Source organism: Camelus ferus, chromosome 16, assembly GCF_009834535.1.
Source record: "Camelus ferus isolate YT-003-E chromosome 16, BCGSAC_Cfer_1.0, whole genome shotgun sequence".
Taxonomy (NCBI): domain Eukaryota; kingdom Metazoa; phylum Chordata; class Mammalia; order Artiodactyla; family Camelidae; genus Camelus; species Camelus ferus.
This window is the reverse complement of record NC_045711.1, coordinates 42,595,186-42,617,199: the sequence shown is the minus strand read 5'-3', so window position 1 is coordinate 42,617,199 and position 22,014 is coordinate 42,595,186. Positions and strand designations below refer to the sequence as shown.

Sequence of the window (22,014 nt, the reverse complement as noted above, 5' to 3'; positions counted from 1 at the left end):
TAGGGTAGATACATGGTAAATATGAAATAAAATATGAATTGCAGAATCTAAGTGGTGGGAACACTTATGTGGTCACAACCAAATTCTTTTGACTGTTCTGACTGTTCTTTTGACTGAAATTTTTCACAATAAAATGTTAGGAATGGGGGAAATGAATTCACTGTGTGCTGAGAGACTAATTTAAACACTAGTCCTTTCCATCCAGTGTTCAATATATATGTATTTTTACTACATGAAATGTTTTATCACACAATAATGAGAACTTTACAGGTTAAATACCTAGTACAGCACAATAGTCAGTAGTCTAAGAGCCAGGCCAATCTACCATAAAATGAATTATCTCTTTAGACTATTAGAGATTTGCACGGGGGGGGGCATATCTCAGTGGTAGGGTGCATGCTTAGCATGTATGAGGTGCTGGGTTCAATCCCCAGTACCTCATTTAAACAAACAAACAAACAAACAAACAAACCTAATTACCTCCCCATAAACAAAGGGGGAATAAAAAAGAGATTTGCAAATAAAAACCATGCTATTAGAACATATGCAATTATCTCTAGTTCTGCACCATTTTTCCCCTTGGAAAGGCAAAGATTTAAATAATTATTAAAATAACTCAGAAAGTTTGTACAATTATGAATACTATGAAGATGTACTAGTTCAATCACTGATCACTTTAATCTCTAATGACAAAATCTAATAAAATTATTAAAATAAAAATTACCAATATTTTCATTGGTTTCTCCATTAATCATTCCATTAAACTCTCTTCTTCCTGGACGAGTCACTCTAAATAGCAATGAGTAAGACTTCACCATATGGCTGTTACTAGGTTCAAATTCATTACTGGAAACTGCAAGGGACGGGAAATTTCCAGGTTTTGTTTGATTGAGGTCAGGATTCAAAGGCACCTGCTTTTTACCTGTAGGAACTTGCCTTATTGGACAACTTACATCCTGCAAAAGCAAAGATTATTATACTTACTTACACATATACAAGTATAAAAATTACAATAAAACCTCTAATCACAGCTACAGAAAATACAGTAAAAGTCACGATTGCGAAATGGTATGCTAAAATTCTAAGCACAGGTCTGAAAACTGTGATGAAGCAAAAAAAATTGGATCAACTATCCTTCAAATATTAACACAATTGAGAATTTCCTCAATATAATGAAAATAATGAGACAGTGCATCCAATATTTAGCTGATGTTATTTTAAAGTTTTAAATTAGAAATAAATTAATTAAAACCATGCTTAAAATGTTACACTCATGTAAATTAATACTTTCCCTTAAATATTCTATTTTAACAAAATAACTGATAGGATCATTAGAATAAAAAAAGATGATTACAGTAAGTCCACTGTCAACATTATGATATAGTAAATCCATGTATTTAAATATGTTGTTTATTAGAAGTAATATTAATCATGAGTAATGTTGGTAATTATATAACTAGAATAATGCTGGAAGAGCAACGTTGAAAAATTGGAAGATGCAGAAGACCTTCATAATATTAAAATATAGTACATATTTCAGGTAGCTTTTTGAAAACTAACAGAATACATGCTTATGGTCTTAAAATTCTGCTCTACAAAAGAGTATAAAGTGAGAAAACTACACATCTCCCCCACTGCCCAGGTCTTACATTCCAGAAATGACTAATATTAGCTATTGGTTGGGTATATCCCTTGAAGAAAATACTTATGTCTATTATTTTTCTGAAACACAAAAAGGAACATACTATAATTATATTCACATTTTTTTGCCCAAATAATAATACATCTTGAAGAATTTTCATATCACTAATTGTTAGGGGAGTTGGGTGGGAGTGGGGAGTGATATTAATTAACTTTAGTTTTTAACATATACTTACACCTGCTGTCTCCCATCACCTTAGTCTACTGCATACCAATGCTCTAGCAGTTTTCAAGCACTGTATCACCTTACTAGGATTTTGGAAGAGCATTAATTAGTAATAGGAACCTCTATACAGGTCATTTCTACTCTTAAAATACCCAAGGACTTGAGGCTACTTAAAAGTGTGTCTGGTGGCTTTGGTGGGTTGCCCAAGAAATTTAACAACCGTAATACTTGTTTCTAGGGTGAAATGATTTCACCTTACAAATAAAAATTTGAAGCAGTGTATTAATAAGTTAATGGCTGATAATATTAATAACAGAATCTCTTTGAGAGTGGTCTTGCAAGATAATCCTTTTGGGAAAACTTTCTCTTAACCCTTATTTAAAATTTCAATGTGTACAAATAGCTAAAAAAATAAGCTAAGAGACTGGACTGGCAGGGAAGCAATTGCATTTATGTCCTAAGATGCTAAAAGATAGCTTTTTCCTTTCACTGTCAAGACTCTTATAGCATAAATATTTTATGCAGATATCTGTAGCCAAGCTAGAAAAAAAAAACATGAAAATATGAGAGGTTGACAAAAGAGATTATCAGTTTTACAATTCAGCCATCAACATATTGAAAAGCTTTTAAAGTTTAAAAATATAATACATACAGATAAACATATTCAATGAAAAATATTCCATTTAATCTACCAATATCATTTTACATGTTACCTTTCTTTTTTTGTGGCAAACTTTCACAAGCAGGACTTCCAGGGTAACAGAATTTTGTTCATTTTCTGAATTTTGTGATGGCTTATCTAAATAGAAAATCAACACTTTAAAATCTATTTTTTAAAAAAAGTACTCGTTTTCCTAAGTCAATTTCGAACAAAAAAGACTTCCTCTAATGAAGCTCTCTCAAAAATTCACGCATTCCTTTTCCCCAAAATCAGTTCCAAATTTGCAGCAAATGCTTTAAAAGCCTTTATATATAATAGTCATTTAAATAAACCTTTCAATTATAATCACCTTCCTACATATTGATTTTTTTTATTCAAATAAGATGAATTTTAAAAATTAGTTATTTTAATTAATACTAAAAAGTTACTTCTGCTATAGATTTAACATTTATGATAAGAAAAGAATAAACTTCTAGTCAAAAGTATCTTTGACAAATACAGTTAAAGCTTCTTGGTGGAAAGCACAAACGAAATAAATTCATGAGCAGTAACACAAAAAATAAACATTTAAATTTTTCTTCCTTCTCCCAAAATCTATTAGGAAAATTACTTAAAGATAAATTTACAGATGCTAACGGCACTGAAATGTGAACCATCAGTTAAGCAGGATTGGATTTCAGTGCCTCAGTCTTCACCTTAGGGGGCTGATTAAGAAATCCTAGGATAATATTCAGTATTTATAGGGTAACATAAAAAATGGTTTATGCCTGTTGTCCTGGTGTAATTATTAGCACCATTTCCTTTCACTCTCAAATGTGTCTGAGTTTCGACAACAAATTATATGGTTACCCTAAATATTTAAAAACTGTGTAAGCCTATCTTGAGGTTAGGAATTTTACTCTAGAAGCAAGGCAGATATCCATAACCAAAAGAATGGGTGAGTAAATTGTGGTATACTCCTACAATGGATTACTATTAAATAGCAATGCAAATGAATGAAGTATAATTATGTGTGTAAACATGGACAAAACTCAAAAAAAATGAAAACTGAGTGAAAAAGCAAAAAAAAAAAAATCCCAAAACATTTAAATTGAATTGGTTACTATTTTACATATTTCATTTTGAACACATATTAAACTAAAAAGTTCTTTGATTTGACCAAAATTTGTAACCAAAGGGATTTAAGAAGTGAATTTGAAAAAATATTAAACATAAAAGTTACATAATATAAACATTACATTATCATTTCATAAGAAAGACAGCTCTTTTTTGACCTTTCCCCTAGAATTTTTCTAAAGCCTAGAAGAGATAGCAAAAATCAAGATATTATTTACCACCTAGGGGAATCTCTTGGTTTATAAAGTTTAGGAATCTTAAGTTTAAGTAATACTCTCTGTATCAATTAACTAACAAAGGCTTCTGCAAATTAAGGTTCCACAATGCTCCCCTACAACTTGTCTTTACTCGATTTCAACTAATAGTCTAAAACTTTAAATATTTAATCATTCATTCATCATTAAATTTCAATAATATATGTTAGAGATAAATACATAAACACAGAAATAAAATAAATTTTGTTCTGAGATTTTAGACATCACTTTTTTCTACTTAAAAACATCCTTCTTACTCAGGGTGTATACATAAAATACATCTAAGTCAGTCTCTTGAATTACATATATTCAGGATAAAAATAACTTAGTGTAACAAAAAATAACTAAAAGTCTAAAATGCAGTAACAAAAATTCTCTGAACAATACTCACCATGAAAACAGTACCCTAATAATCTTTGTATATTCATTCTAAGTAGTTTCACGTAGTAACTGCTAAAAAAAGCCTCCATTTAAAAACAAAAGAATAATCAGATTTTAGGGATCCTGATGTTGCTTTTCGTCCTGGTTTCTTAAAAATACTATTTCTTTAAAAAAAAAAAAAAACTACAAGTATACCTTTAACAGACAAGAGAGGCAATATATCTGCTTCTTTCCAACTTCCACTAATTTCAAAGTTACAATGGGAAATTATTTTCTGGAAATAGAAGTATCGACAGAGTTTACTTTCTCATTTACTTTATAATATCAAAAAATAAAAAATAAAAACGAAGTGAATTTAAGCAATTTTTGAACTTTTTTGTCATGTAGACGGGAAAAAAGTTTATTACACCACATTCAAATTAATTTCAACTAATTAATTCAAGTAAATTCTATTACTATTAATTAATCAAATATTATTTAATACTAATTAGTAAATATTCAATTAACATCCATTAATTTCAGTGACAAATACTTTATATATGTTTTATAAAGTCCATGACAGCAAAGGGCTAAGAAACCTATAAAATTCAGATGATAATCTGCTAAAGTATTAGAGTCCATGCACCTTGTAAGTACCACAGAAAAGCAAGTATGATGAATGATTAGAAAAAATGATTTAGGGGAAAAAAAAAACACATGAAGGTGCTACTCAGGTTACTTCCATGTAAAAAAAGTGGACCCCCCCCTCAAAAGACTAGATCTTAGGCAAAACTAGAAGAAAAGTTACATTATCTACTAATACAGATATGACCAAGCTTCAAATTCCTTACATTAAAAACCTCATTAGTTATCAAACTATTCTAATATAATCATTTTATTATTAAATCTTGTTTCTTATTGAACAATACGAAGGATGACCAATCTGACCTATTTCTTACAAAGGTTTTTATTCCATTGCATGATAATTAAAAGATTCACACACAAACTTAAGACGGACAAGCCTAGTGGCATTTTATCCATGCTGAAACCAATTAAAACTTCAGTGTGCTTTCACCTCTTTTAATGAAGTAACATTTAAGACTATATCATTTTCTTTGTATAATATCTAACATATTGATATATCCCCACTAGTAACAGTGGCTGTTTCAGGTGTTTCATTATTTTATTAGAAAAAACACTCAAGAATGTTTATGTAGAAAGGATTCTACTCGGGAGACTCTTCACCTAATTCCATGTTCTAAGGCAATTAATTAAAATTCTCATAATTAGTCTTGGTAAAGTTCAAAAACCATTGGAAATAAAAAATGACAAAAACCTAAGAAATCATTAAAAGACTTTACCATTGCATTCTACCTGTGATCTATGGAAAGATGATGGTTCTGAGTTGGGTAAGATAACATTACACAGCTTTTTTTAATAGCAATAGTTAGAGCCCTAAAAGGTATGGTTTAGCGGTAAGACCAAGAATTTATCTATTTAGAGATGAGCCAGATGAAGCTAACATTTAACTTCAAAAATGATCCCACACAGCACTGATTAATTTAACAATTTAAGAATCTATTTAAAACTCAAATGGATAGCAAGAAAATAATAAGGAAGCCAGGCTATGAGTGCAATCTTATGTTTAAGGTCTATTTACAACTTTTAAAAGCTTTTATAAGGCAGAGTTTCTTAAAACTCATTCTTCAGACGACCTACTTCTAAATCACTTTGCTGCTTTATTAAAATGAAGACTCCTAAGCTCCACCGAACCCTACTATATCTGAGTCCTTGTAGGGACCAGGCCTACATATTTCAAACTGTCAGAATGTTTCTACACACACTAAAATTTAAAACTACTACTTTTAAAGTTTAATAAGTCGCAAATTACATCATTCACCTCCCATCATTGACCACATAAAGCAGTAACAGAAATTTCTCGAGAAGTCCACTAAAGAGAAATTAAATGATCAGAATCAACATCTTGTCCATTAAATATAATTTTATAAATTTACACACACAAAAAATAATTTTTTTTACATTCACAAAGATGTTTTGTTTGTTGTTAGAATGCCAATTATGTTTAAGTACATACCATTTTTGTGGAAGAAACCAGTAAATGTAAGCTGCAGATGAGCTGATAAGCTAAACAGAACAAACAAAAAATTTTTATCACTTTAATGTTCTGTAATAAAAAATAACCTAAACTTTAAAATATAACAATGAAATCAAAGCTACTTCAGTTAATTTATAAATAAATTATTATATTAATTAAATTACTGTCTTATTCTTCTCTTCAGGCCCATGACTTAATGCTTTCCCTGTTAAATGACATTCAAAACAGTGTGGCTATACATATTAAAAACACACACACACAAATAAAAACAAAAATACAAAGTAGTAAGGAAGGAAAAAAAACCAGACCACCAATAAAAGGCAAGATAATTTACTGTGCTCTAGTGTTCTGCTTACAAAACGGGGGCAGGTTTCCCTTTCTACTCCTCAAGAAGATTTTGTTAAGAGTTACTGAATCCATGCAAAAGTGTTTGAATATTTTCAAGCTATGGGATTTCATCCTCCTATCAAATGATGCAGAACCATCACTTCCTATTTCAATTAAGGTTGAAATACACAATCACAAATCTATAGATTTGTAATTTACTGTTTCAACGTCATTTTCACTTTTAATTTCAGAAGCAATGAAAAGGAAGCATAAACTATGGTGATCGTTTTGTTCTGAAAAATATCTGTAACAAAGGAAAAACTACTTAAGATGGGATAGAATAAACAAAAACATCAACAGGCTTTTGTAGCACCTTTAAACTGGAAAAGAGCCACTGATCAGGAGCCATTCCTAACTTTCCAGAACATAGTTTCTGCCACAGACATCAGGTTATAGAGGGCTACAGAGAACAGATGTTGGGAAAAGGGAAGCAGTACTGATCCCTTACTCAAGAAATTTACTAGTGTAAAGAATGAAAGTAAATGGAGGTTAAAGGGTAATAAAGATCAATAAAGAATATGTTTTTTGCCTTTTAAAAAATGACGCTTATAATATAGGCATTCTTATAATCAGAGGAAAAGAGTTATACAAAGACTTAGAGGCAAGAGAGCATTAAGGAGCAAGTAATGATTGGAAATGAGGACATTTTATAAATAGGTTAGCTTTGTAACTTTGCCCAGGACTTTTTTCTTAGAGAAATACGAGGTAAATGAGATACTTCAACCGAAGATGTGAGGATGCCTCTGTCTTCTTAGTGAGGTAATCTATGCAAGTGTATGCTAAAAAAAAATACAGGATGGGGGCCTTGAAGGGCATTTCTAGAATAGGACTAAGAAAAGTATGCTAGGATATCAGTAGACAACAAAATGACTGGGGAAAAAGGGTCCAAGCAGAGTTAGAAAGCATAAACATAAAGGAAAAACTAAGAATAACAACTGTAACTTAAGTATCAAGAAAATAAAAATGTATACAATGGGATTCTTTAAAACAGGTAATTCATGTATATGACTCGCTTTCTCGTGTATATATTACATGAATCAGATATATTTTTAAAGCATATCAGGAATGAAGAGAGGGAGGGTTGACTACAAAGAAGGCATGAAGGAATTTGTAGGGTTTCTTATCTTAATTGTAACAGCTGTCACGTGACTAAAAAGAGGGAATTTGCATATAATTCACACCCCCCTCCAAAAAACAGTACATTAAGGGGATCAACTATAAAGGAACTCAAAGGACTTTTTCAAGCTGATGAAAATGTTCTGTATCTTGACTGTGATTATGGTTATACAAGTGTATACGTTTGTCAAAACCCAAACTATATACTTAAGGTGGGTGTATTTTACTGAATGTTAATTATGCCTCAAGTTGACTTTTAAAAAGTGTATCTACAATCTACATGCCATTTTACTAAAAGATAACTAGTATTTTCCTATAAAAATTATTCCATAAATGTAACCTTACAATGCAGAATTAGTGAAACTCCAGAACAAAACTGAAAGAGAGAAATATTCTAATTTCCACATGTTAGAAGATAACCCATTAGTCACAACCAATCTATCCTACTCTTGGTTGCTTCAGTTAAAACTACATACTAAGGCTAGGTTAAATTTTCTTAAAACACCATTTTGTATTCATCATTCCTTTCTCCAAATTTTCTAATCGGTCCCCAACTGCCAAATCTTTTGTCTAACTGCTGTCAATAATACCGCTCCCATTTCTTCTTATTTCCACTACAGCCTTATATAGGAAAGTAGGATAGAATGATAAAACAGACCCAGAAAATCGTAGTTTGAATTCTGGATTCAGTTATTAGCTGTGACCTAGTATCTATAAAATGAGGAAATGACCTCTCAAGATTGTGAAGCTTTGAGAAATTAATAATCCATCAAAACACTTTCTCCTTCTTCCACAAAGACTCCATCCCCAACCATCCCAGAGCTTAACTTCCTTCATAAGCATTTGAATTTACAACTTTTTTGTCACAATTTTTTCACATACATTCTCTTCTGACATCTTACTATTATCAGTGTCCCTAGCACCTAGTAGTGTCTTACAGAAAGGCACTCAAAAAATGCTTTTCGAGAATAAAATAATGCCATTTGCAGCAACATGGATGGACCTGGAAATTGTCATTCTAAGTGAAGTAAGCCAGAAAGACAAAGAAAAATACCATATATCGCTTATATTTGGACTCTTAAAAAAAAAAAAAAAGACACAAATGAACATATCTACAAAACAGAAACAGACTCACAGACAGAGAGAACAAACTTATGGTTACCAGAGGGGAAAGGGGGTGGGAAAGGATAAATCAGGAGTTCAAAATTTGCACCTCTTGGGGAGTGATGGAAATGCTAGCTATCTTGATTGTGGTGGTTTCACGGGTGTATACATCAAAACTCATCAAATTGTACATCTGAAATGTGTAGTTTACTATATAGGTATTATACCACAATAAAGGTGTTTTTTTAAAAAATGCTTTTCATAAGGATAATAATGTCCTCCCTAGAGTAATAAGATTTTTAAGGTCAGGGATCAGGACCCATTATACCATAGAACCTATAATATTATTTACATTGCTTTTACAGGAAATGTGATTCTAAGTTCCAACTGTGAAATGACAGAAATATCTTGCATTGATCTACCCCAGAAAATATTTCAGTATTCCTTAAAACATGGTCTGCACACTGAGATCACTGGGGAAAGTGTTACCATTCCACAACATGTAAGAAATTGAGAATAAGACTTTACAAACACTTAACAGAAATTAAGCATTGCCATAGCATCCAAGTATGTGGTCAGTATATTTACAAAAGTATTCATCCACAAAATACTGGAAATTAAAAACAAATAAAAAGGTCCTTCACCTTCACAGGATGGTTTGAGACAGTTTTAAACAGTACATTATAAATTAAATGAGATGGCAAGCACATTCAGCCATCATTACAACATTGAGAAAAGGAATTTCAAATTTCAGTTAACCAACTTAAAAAAATAACTCTGGAAGTGTGATTTGCTATGCAATTTCCCCTCCCCCCCTCCTAAAAGTAAACTCTCTGATAGGTACCCAGAATAAAATGTAACAATGAGGCCTAGTTGTTCCCTCCCACAGGTGGCTTAGTCCAAGTAAAAAGGTCAGTTTTCTTTTCCTTCCTGATTTACCCGCTTCCCTCTTGTGGCTACTGTATCCACATCTTAACTGGTTAAGCTGGATCAGAAGTGGGGAAGAAAGAAATATGTAGGACTGATCTGACCTATTTGGTCTTAAACAGCCCAGGATCTAGCTTAGACGATCAGGATGAGATACCAGATAAGAATTTGGTTCATCTTTGTGTGTTCCCTATCTGAATCTTCTTAGGAAGCAAGCAAGATAGCAATGGGAAACTAGAGGGGGAATGTGAAATCTGGGGATGAGGTTCCAAGCACAAGCATCTGACAATTCTAAAGTAGTTCACAGAGTGAGTTTAAGTAAATTTAAATTCTTAACAGACTAACATTTTGAGATGAGGTTCATGCAGGAAACTCAAATTTTAAGAATAGCCAGTACCCTCTGAGGGACCAACATTTTTATGCAGGAAAGAGACTAAGACAGTGCTTCTAATTTGTATACATTAATTTGACAGTGCAGGAATAAGGCTTCATTTCTAGGACCATGGCTGTATCACCTCAAAACAAGACAAATTTGATAAGTTATTTGGCATCTACACTATTACATTTAATGCTATGACATATAAAGCTGAGGAACTGGTGACTGCGTCAAGTCCATTATTCTGGAATCCAGTGTCTCTTTTGAGGTTCAGACCTTTGTAGTGAGAAGATAAAGTTGAATGAGGCACGGGAGTCCATTACATATAAGTGAAATCACCTTCCAGCAATATTATAGACAAAATAAAAAGAAATTATTGTAAACCCAAAGATTATACAAGAAGGAACATTTAAAAAATTTGTTCTTAAACACTTAGATTTTAAGAATCTTTTATGTTCGGTGGTGAATGATAAGGCCTTCACTGGTGAATGATACCTTCAGAAGTAGATACATACAAAGAAATTTATGGCCCAGGTTCTGAAAAAGGAACAACTAAAATAAGTTTGAAAAGGTGCTGATTTGAAAATAACTTCAAAACTTATAGTCAAGACAGGGTTGTTTTAAAAAAAAAAAAAAAAGAGAAAGGGGAGGAAGACATCAGATCTTATGGTGGGAAAGACACAATCAACACAAGAAGCAAGCGGCCTGAAGTTTTAAAAATGCAGCTAAATACACAAAAGAGAAGGCTGGGGAAACACTATTAATGCAATATACTTATATATATTTATTACATTAATAGATACATTAATTTATGGCTTTCTTAGGACAAAGACCAGTATCTTAAACAGTCTAAAAAGCTCTGCATTATCTGGTCATGACCATCTGTCGCAGCCTCATCAAATGTCACTCTCCCTACTCTCTACTCAGCTACTCTGGCCTCAAATGATGTTATGTGTAACATTCCCTTTAGAATCTCGCCTATTTGCTCACCCTCTTTCCCCATTTTACTCCTATACTCAGCTCCCAAATCTTAGTTCCTTTCTTCAGCAAAGCCCTCATTGAACATCACTATTCCCAAATCCAACATCTCAAACATCTCAAGAGTTGATTCTCCTGCTTTTATAAACCCCCGGTTTCCCTATGTGTACTTTTCCTTCCCAGCACTTATATTTATTATACAATTATGTCTTTTTCTTCTAATTTCCAATTAGCTCCATAAAGACAAGGTCTTCATCATATCCCCCAGGACTCAGTACATTCTCTGTGGCATGGTACACTAAGGAAATGGGAATTCCAGAAAAAAATAGATTCAGATTTTGTTATACTACAAAAAGGTAAGAATAGGAAGACTACTAATTCGAAAGATTACTATTCAAAAACAACAACAAAAAAAAGTGATGAAAGGCACTTTACTTTATCAACCTACCTAAAACATAAGCTTGAAAATATCTTTTGAGGGGATTTCTCCAGCTACTAACAGTGGAACAGGAGTAGAAAATGATTAAGTGGAAGTGCTTCTAATTTTACGATACGACATACTTTTGGAAGCCATTCCAATTTGGAAATCTTTTCATGCTGCCTTTCAGTCAGTGGAGATGCACCTAGAAGTCAGGAGTTATGGCTAAAGAATTTCAAAATTCGTAGGATTAACAGCCCAAGAGACCTCTGGGATCCTGCTAGAATGGAAAACTACAAAGAGATCAGATTTACTCCAATAAACCACTGTGCTTCATCAAAACTCAAAATAAATTTAAAACCCACAAAAAATTGGCATGCCAGATGCAAGAGACGGAGAGGATAGAATATAAGGCATTATATCAGATACTCTAAAAAGAAAATAAATGTATTTTAAACACACGTAACCACACCAAAAAAAGCAAGTAGAAACATCAGGAAAAACTTGGGAGACTATAGACATGACCACTACGAATTTCTAAAATTTGCTAATTGTTGTGGAGTTTTCAGAAGCCACTGTTCAAGAAAAGAAACAATCTTCACAGATGGTGAGCATTATTGTTGAGTTTTAGGGTTACAAATGCAATTCTGATCTTGCAGTCTGGTCATGAATTGACTGACACCGTAAAGAAGTGAAAACCATGAAATGTCCCATATTTCTTTCTCTCAGCTCCTTCCCCTAATAAATTGCTGCCATTATTTGTGACAAGTAGAGTATTAAAAAAAAAAAAAAATCCCGAAACACCAACTACAGTTTGTGCAGACAATGCTGGGAATTTGGTTTCATTTCTAAGCCACTACAACTGTCATAAATAGGCTAGGTATTTGATTGTTCTAACTTTTGGGCTGTAGCACTACGGTATTTTTGGGTATCTTACAGTCTCCTAGAACTTTGGAGGATGAAATACATTGGGTTTGAGAGTGGACATATACATTACAACTGTGGAACTACTTAAAGAACATGAGCTCCAGTAGAAGACTCCCAGACTGCAGCTGTCGAACAGATCCAGGATCCAATTAAACTGAACAAGATCACTATGTTTGAGATGGTACAGAATAAAAACATAGATGGAGACTTTCTTTGTACATGATTTAAGAGCTTAACTTCTGTTACTTAATGTCATGGAATAACAAAGATTTATTTTGTTCTCTCATAAGAGAATTTGACCACAGGTTTTACAAGAGAAGTTTTATAGTGCTGGCATTATATACCGGTGTCTAGGGAACTTCTTACAATCCTATGTGATAAGTTTAGGAGAACAACAGAATTATGCCTCATTTGAGATGAGAAATACATTGAATGAATTTAGTAATATAGGGCCTTGGGGGTAAACTTAAAATGAAGCAATTTCCCAATTAAGTTTAGTGACTCTGGGAGCAACAATGAGACATTCATAAAGATCTTAGGGGAGTCGAAGCACCTACTACAGTAACTCAATACCTCTGGGCCTAAAGTGCCTCGTTGGGTATTAAGTAAGCATGGTCAGCTCCAACAGAGTTAGGTCTGTTTAAAAAAAAAAAAAGATCTTGGGGGGGTTGAAATGGCCAACTCACTGGTCCCAGCTGGATCCTAAAGACTGAAAAAGTTGTTATTTAAAATTATAAGCAGGAATTCCATACAACCTTCCGATGTTTCTATGAATTGACTAACAACAGCCCTGTTGTAGTAGTGGCCTAGCTGTTGAGCCCACTGGGTCAAAAGGAACATACTTATTGGATGAATGATTATTCAGAGAACGGATCAGTATAATCTACCTTCCTCACAACACATACTCTAAGGGAAGTTCTATAGTATTTATCAAAACCAACGTCATAATGAGATAGTGGTAGGATTTAGTAGTGATGAAGGTAAAACCTTGATGGGGAAGATGAAGGGTCAAGTTTTCTTCTTCTTGGTTTATTCTTCCTTCTCACATTAGCCCCTAAAGACTTGGAGGGCAAAGTATTAAGGTGTTCAGGAGAAAAGAAGTGAGGATGTCAGATCAAGTTCTGATTATAGCTTATACTTAAGTAAAAAAGACCCTGAGGATCCCAAGAGCTCTGGCTAGTGTAGGCGAACAGACAAAGGAAGAGAAATGCAAGCAAAGAACAGAGTGTGCATACACTGGGGATACCCTAGAGGGTACCCAGTTTAGTCCATATATACTCATATTGTAAGGCATTCTGGGCAGTAATAGATTAAGTAAAGATTTGGGATCTCAGCTTCTAGAATATACTATCAAAGCTTATTTACAAGTCAGAATTGCCTAGATACGGAAATATAAACTATACTTCAGTCCGACAAGATTGCAAGATACAAAAATTTTTAAATGTGATTTTAAAAATTCAAGTAACAAATAGTTGAAAAGCCAAATTTGAAAGCAACTACAGAAATGACATCTTATACCAATCACAAAAATGAAAAACTATAAATTATGCATCATTAAATTGTGTATATCCTATCTAAATTGGTAATACATGATTTAAAATTTCAAGAGAAAAAGAAAAATCCATGTGGCAATTTTTCCTATTCCATTAAAAAAAAATCTAATATTTTTAGTTTTATACTCTCCCTAAAAGTAGTCAATGAATAAACAAATACCACCCAAGTTTCTATTTCTCTTTAGAGTAATATTCAACTTTTTTTAGTTTACACATCAAATAATAAATGGAAGCATACTGTCTAGGAATGGAAGCATACTGTCTAGCCCAGGCAGATAATAGGTGAGTCAGAATATTCAGGGATTAGTTTCACAGTGCTACATTTGAAAACATACAAAATAAGATTCTGTCCAAAGGGCCAGGTTTCTGAAACTATCACGTGATAAACGTATTTCAAATATAAAATAAAGTTAGGAATATTTCATCTGAAGGATGTAAATAAGAGGAAGGACAAGATGGAAAAAAAAAAGCTTCTCTCATATTTGAAGATGCTTACTTAGAAAAGGTGCGATATTGTTAAGCATAACACCCAGTATATAGTAAGTATACCATAAAAATGAGTCTCCATTCTTCCTTAGATGAGGCAGAAGGATTAATACCAACTGCAGAAGTTAGAGTAACTTTGATTCAACAAGCAGGCAGTTTGTAATAGAGAAAAACAATGATGAACAGAACTGCCTTAGAAAACAATGAGTTTCCAGCACTGGAGATGAAAAAGATAAGGCTTAAGGATTGATTCTCTGCCAGGGAAGTACAGAAGAAGTAACCCTGATTTGTGTACAGGTTTGGGCCAACTGACCTCTTAGGTTCCCTCTAACTCCTTACAATATTGAGATAATTACTAGGAAAATGATCACTATAATTTTTCCTCTTTCCTCAAGTTATGTCACTTAATGTCAAACTGATAAGTTATCTTACCTATGAGATTCTTGCTCTCCTTTCATTTTCTCTACTTTTGATAACATATCATCAACTTTAAATGTTTTCCTGGAAGAAACAGATAAACAAAATAATCACTTCTCAACTGGGAAAAACAAACAGGTTACACTTTATTGTCACTGCAATAGGCAAGATGGAAATCTGATTTTATTTTTAATAAGATAAATTATGGATCGTTAGCCATAAAAAAAAATACTGAGACAGTGTATGTTAAAATACAGCAGACAAGCCTTCACGTCCCATCTCAAATGCTAACTTTTCCACGAAACCTTTTGTAATTATTCCCAAACCAGAGTGATTTCTCCCTACCTACGGCACTTGGTTTATTTTTATTTTGACACTTAACGTCTCCTAAATGTGAAACTTGAATAAATACTTTATTTCTACTAGATTATAAGCTCCTGAAGGGCAGAGACTGGCTTTCTTCAAGCAAAACCACATGTGCTTGGCATACTGCCTTTTATTTGGTAGGTATTCAAGCATCTGTTGGACTCGAGCCAAACAAATGCAAATTATGTATACTTTTAAACATTCATACTTCTATTAAGGACACTGACAAGTATGAAAGTACAAAATGTATGAAGTTAATAAAAGCTAAAAAAAATAAAATTTTAACATTATCAGCTTTTAACTTGACAAGTTTAAGAGAAAAAAGTGATTTTCCAAAGTAGAAACTTAAATTAATAACCACACCCCCACCAAGCAATTTTAGAATGAATGGATTCTAAAACAATCTCATCTTACTTTTTAAAGTGATCTATTATGTCCTAGTGGCTGAAAATCTAGACCCAAATATAACATGTTAACTGGAATCAAATATTTCCATCTATACTCATATATTCTCTTCAAATTTAGAACTTGAAAAGATTCACCTATTTCACATTAATTTGTAAAGACTGAATTCAGATACTAGAAATTACTAACATGCTCATTCCTCAAAAATAGCTATTATATTCTATTACTATAAAAATAATCAGTAGAGAAATGTTACTGTAAATATATTGCCATAAAATACTGATAGAAAGAGCAGAATTGATACAATCTCTATTTCAGGTGAATAAATAGCCTCCATTAACAAAAGATCTTTTTTAAAAAAGCTTCTTTCTTTACCTTTAGAGTTACCAAAAACATCAATATTAAACTTACATCTAATAAAGCACAGTAAGAAGTTCTTTATGAAGGATGGCAATACATTTTCAATCTCCACAGATAAGAGAAGAAAGATGAAAAATTGAGGATTCTTTTAGGCCAGTTACAAAGACCTTTTCAGTATAAATACTGAAATGTACTACTGAGAAGGGTTGTAAAGTTACTGAAAACTTTTAAGAACAATATGTTTATTTTTCTGTAGAGTAAGAAGAAATCCTGTATGTAGGAAGAAAAGTTCAGACTGTAGGTCACAAGTTTCATCTTTTCCAACATTATGGAGTTGTACACAGGAAAAGTGAATATTAACAAACATTTGAAATAGGTTAAGATCATACAGGCAACTCAGCATTTCTTAGGAAAAACAAAACAAACTATAAAAGCAACTACACAAAAGCAGCCCCACCTCCCAACATCAGTTAATTCTGTTCTTTACAAAGGTACTGCTACTATAGCTCAGATTTAACAAGGGAAATAGTTATCAAAAGTTTATCAAAAAGGAGAATATTCTAAATATTCAACTTCAGGAAATTTTGGGGAGAGGATTCAGAAACAGCTTACATGTAACCTAGTATAATGGAGTCAATAAAAGATGCCCTTCTCCTCACCAGTATTTCCACTGCACTAGTGTCAACCTACAGAATTTGAATACTTCCATGAAATGCAACAAAAGTAAAAGGTGAGTTTAACAAATATACCAGAATTGTTACACCTTGTGTATAACCTCAAAAAGAGTGATTTTATTCCAACAATGAATATTATGTTGTTGTAACAGTACAAAAGGAGTTCCAAAGCATTTTAAGCAAAGACCACAATCACTGGGCTAAATTAACTACCTTCCAAAAGCACCAACTACTCCAAAAATGACAACTCATTTGAAGATACAAGTTGTGGTACAATTTGTTAAAAATCAGTCTTAATGTCTTACATAGGCAAGGCATACAACAAAAGAATTAAGTGATCCTAATGCATTTTTGTATGAAAATAAATTAAATGGAATGTGTATGTTTCTTGGATGGCAAACTGCTTCAAAACTGTCCCAAAGACAAGTTTTTACCTAAAGAGCAATAAATTAAGAAAGTTCATTTCTACTACCGAGCTTTTAAAATTGCCTCCACCCATTAGCAGACAACAGAAATGTATCTTACAACGAGACAGTCAAATAGTCTAATAAACATGGTGTGAAAGTGATGAATTTAGAGATTAAATGTATATATTTTAAATTCACTTATGGAATAACTCAAATTTTTTTGGAGAACACTTTATCACTTTTAAATTAAAATCAGGCAGCATTCTAGATAAGTGATCCTCTATATTAAAAATACTAAAGGAAAAACTTTACTACTTAATCAAATTCTCCTAGTTTTGTAGAATAAATTAAGGGTCTGCAAATTACAGACTGGGTCAAATCTAGCCTGCTGTCTGTTTTTGTACAGCCCATGAGCTAAGGATGGTTTTTACAGATAAAAATTTGCAATTGATATGATGATGGAGAACACTAACTCTAAATCCCAATTAAGCTAAATGTTACCCCCCAACCCTGCAAAAATAAAAAGAACCCCACATTTCTCACTAGTAGGCCTGTATTATAAAACATTGTACTCAAATATTATATTGTGAATTTCTTCAATTAGAAATCTGTGAACATTTGTTTTCTTTTTTTGTATAAGTACATACATGCTACCGAATATCCTCAATTCTGTTTCCTGTACCACAAAGCCTAGAATATTTACTATCTGGTCCTTTACAGAAAAAGTTTCCTGAACCTTGCTTGGCATAGTTCAAAACATTCAGTATTTTATTCTGCTGCCTAATCTATCACCTTCTTCTTAGCTATTTAGGCACTTGGCAGGTTTCACCCATTTAATGCAATGCTTGCTCTCTTTAGATTCAGAAAGATTACCAGAAGACAAATAGTTTAAACGTTTCAATCCTTCAAAATACACCTAGATATATCTACAAAGGTAAACTATGTCTTGTTATAGAAAACATAATGCTTACTTAGTAAACAGTAGGAATCTCCAAAGGAGTCTAGTTTCAAAGTTTACTATAATAGCTTAACAGTTTTACTAAGTCAAGACTGTAACAATACCAAATTCTTAGCAGAAGTTCTCTCCTTTAAATTTAAAGTTATTCACTTGATATGCTCAATAAATAATCATGTGTGCAGAACAAGAAACTAGCATTCCATAATTACATATGGCTAAATGTTACAAACCAAAAATAAGCTCCCCGACACCTCCAGACTCCACTTTAAGACTGGATGATTAAGAATTTTTTAAGGACATTCATTCTACTGACTTCAAAAGTATTTCCCCTTTAATAAGACCACCACCAGAGATATAAAATGAGACTTTCTGAATCTATCATCATAGAAGGGAATTCATTACTGTTAGAACATATAAATTTATGTATCAAAGATGGTTCCCCTGAGTCCTTTAGTAAAAATATTTACATTCTCAACTTCTACCAAAATTGAAAATAACTATTAACACAGAGTAAAAACATAAGTCAGTAAAATCACTTACTTCACTACCAAACCATTTCTATTAGGAAAAAACTGGCAATAAACCAGGATTTACAAAAATGGTATTATTAAAAATCACTTTGCAACCAATTCAATCAGTCACTCTTTTACCTCAGTTTTCATATTTAATCCTTCATTAGAAATAGAACTTTAAAACAAATTTTTAACATGGTTTGATCAACTTGAAATAAGATTCATAAAATGTACCTTTTGATGTTTGTTCTGGAGTTTCGATGAGACATGTAAGTAAGAGTTCTATGCAAAAATATTGGCTATAAAAAAAGTTAAAATATTAAAATTAAATAGGTGAAATGCTAGGAAAAAAATAATACTGATGAATTTTGTTGCTCACTTACCGCTATAAGATTTCGAGTTCGAAGAAATCTATAGATCTGCGTTGGTTCTAGGTAACAGGAAAACAAAATCCAAATATCACCTATATTTACTCATTACTTAAGTTGTCAAGAAAATACCAACCCAGCCCGTGTTATAACCTATATAACCCAATCACCTGATACAGAATCACGTACTGAATATCTACTTCAAGAAAATTACTATGTACAATTACATCAAAAGAAATTCAATCTACAGCATACATTCACAAAATGCATCAACATCTTTAAAGTTTTCTACAATCTTGTTCTTAAGCCTTGAATTTCTAAGGTAGCTATTTTTAAACTGGTCTGTATGCAGAACTGAAAAGTCGCTATATTCATTTAACTTAGCTAATTTAAACTATTTATAACCCATCTCCTTCCAAAAAGTAGCTGAAATGAGGTAGCTGGATTCAGAAAAAGAACTACTTATTGATGCCAAATAACAAAATGAGATTTTCACTTTTTAACTGGCCTTTTCAAAAGTTTGTACATTAGTCAGCCAAAACAGGATAAAACCGTTACCTAGATAGACATTCTAATTCAGATGTGATGGAAGTCAGTATTGAAAGAAATCTAAGACACAAATTGTAGCTAAAATTTTTAATGACTGTGTCTAGTTATAGTTGAAGTTTCTACCTGTTTGGCTCAATGTAAATATTATCTCAATATGTAAATACTACCTCAACATCTATTTTTAAAATAATAGATTCCCAAAGTGTTTTTAATGTTGTTTAGTTAAAACTTGTTATAAGGGACTTAAGTTATACATAGAAAATATTTTATATACAAATACTATAGTACCTCAGAATCACGTTTCTTTAAATAAAGCAGTATCAAAAAGACCTAATATGACTAACTATATTAGTTAATACATCAAAGCACTTAAACTTCTCTGAAACCAAGATCAACATTAGAGAAGAATCAAGTTGTTTTGTGATCAAATCTAACTCTTAATGACAGTTCAGCTCTCCAAAGTAGACTCATCAGAAAGCAGAATAGCTAAAACTTTCTTGGAAGATTTGTCTTAACATTTAGAAAGAATTTTAAAATTTTCCACTTAGTCTTCAGTTAGTTTAGTTTTAGTTTCAAATAAACTAAAAGGAGATGAGATATTTTAGAAGGGCTACAAATATGTAGGTTTATCGTCATCTCTGTCCTTCAGTTCTTCACCATATTTCCAATTTAAAGCCTCTCCAGATTTTTCAAAGTATATTAAGCAAAAGCAAGAATAATGTGACTCTCTCTCAAGCAGATTCAATATTCATTTCAATAAAAACTGAAATTCCTTGTATTAAATTCCAATTAGAATTTCATGAAGCATTAATTAGAATGAAAGAAGGGTATTAAACAATGTAATACATCTTTCCAAGAACAGCTGATACCATGCCCTTAACATATGCCACGGAAAATTGTAAAGACATTGGGTGGTAGGGATGAGTTTATTCAAGTTTCTGTAAGGTATTTAGCTACTAAATATCATTCAAACGACAATATCCACACAAACGCAAAAAGGAAAACAATCAGCAGGTAATATTCACTAAAGAACAGTTCACATTACTTATAATCATGATGTTTCTTATAAATTCTATTGTTCGTTTCCAGACACCTTGCCCTCCTTTCCAAATTAAGCGGTAGTTTTAAGCCCTCGAAACAGACCTTAAAAACAGAAAGTGACATAAGAAAAATGGCCCGAAATTAAAACAAGTACGACGGGCTGACTTCTGAGATCGTCTCGAGAGAAGTGAGATGCTTACACACTGCCTGTCTCAGTTTACGTATCCACGAAATGGGTAGACAAATTTGAAAGGTTCAGAGCATCAAAAGGTGCCATGTTAACAAGCAGCACCAAGTTGGTGCGAAGACATTTCAGATTAATTACAATTTCGTCGATTTTACTGCACTCCTCTCTTCTAGAGCTTAATTTTGCTCCTTCAAACCTACAACCGACACCCTTGCACTTCTTGAGTACGGAAGGCATGAAAGAAATCAAGAACTAATCCTGGGATGTGACTGCAGACCCAACTGTACAGTCCAACTGTGACCTCCTCATCTAAAAGAAGCCTGCTCTTAACGTGGGGCCCCACTGCCTCCGCTCGCCTGTAAATCTTCCGGGAAGCAAGAACCTCACCTGGACCCCCTAGCCCACCTCCCCCAGAAGGCCCTAGACTTAGGGCCCCTGGAGCCGTAACCCACGAAGAGGGACCGGCCCCCTCAATTTCGCCCTCCACTCCCGAATCAAATCGACTCCCGGGGAGGAAGGGGAACCCAGCACGAGTGTCCTGGCCCCCTGAGGCTGGAAGAGTGGGGGTTCCTGCCTTCAGAGCCTGAAACGCACTTACTCTCAAAGGCCTGGAGGAAAAGCTCGTGGTCAGCCTGGACGTGCTCCATTTTCGGCTTCTTCACCGGTAACACCGCGGCCCCCGCCGCTGCCGCCGCGGAGGAGGAGGAGGAGGCCGAGTAACTGCCGCCGCCTCCACAGCCCCCGCCGCCGGATTTGCCGCCCGACGCCGTCGCCGCCGCCACCGCCGCCGAACCCCCGAAGCCGCCTCCCCCGGACCCCGCGCTGGGCCCCGAGCCGCCCCCTCCCCCACCGCCGTGCTTCTGAGGCGCCATCGCGGTTCCTGCCTCCTCCCCCCGCCAGCTACCCGCCGGGCGGCCCCGGAGAGTAAGCGCCTGCAATACCAACCGCTCGCCCCAGCAGGCTCCGGCGGACCGAGGGGGGAAGGAGGAGAGAGGGGAGGAGAGGGGAAGGGAAGGGAGGAGGAGAGGAGGGAAGGAGGGAGGTAAAAAAAAGTGTCTCCTCCAGAGAGCCCCGCTCTGCTCGGGAGACCGCTCACCCTAGCCTGGCCTCGCTCCGCCCACTTC

The 22,014-nt window shown here is 33.8% G+C and overlaps 1 protein-coding gene across 2 annotated transcripts in view; it reads right to left on the bottom strand.

The window, feature by feature from the left end:
* SUZ12 (SUZ12 polycomb repressive complex 2 subunit) overlaps nt 1–22,014 on the bottom strand; it is a 38,654-nt gene extending 16,640 nt beyond the window's left edge. The window contains exons 1-7 of one of the 2 annotated variants that reach the window (XM_006184900.2): nt 21,489–22,014; nt 19,129–19,175; nt 18,980–19,044; nt 15,079–15,147; nt 6,354–6,403; nt 2,581–2,666; nt 725–956 (exon numbers count right to left, since the gene is read on the bottom strand). In XM_006184900.2, coding sequence (XP_006184962.2) covers nt 725–956; nt 2,581–2,666; nt 6,354–6,403; nt 15,079–15,147; nt 18,980–19,044; nt 19,129–19,175; nt 21,489–21,762 — 823 coding nt within the window. In that variant the 5' untranslated portion in view covers nt 21,763–22,014. The remainder of the gene's footprint in view (nt 1–724; nt 957–2,580; nt 2,667–6,353; nt 6,404–15,078; nt 15,148–18,979; nt 19,045–19,128; nt 19,176–21,488) is intronic. The other variant, XM_032457676.1, reaches the window with a different exon arrangement.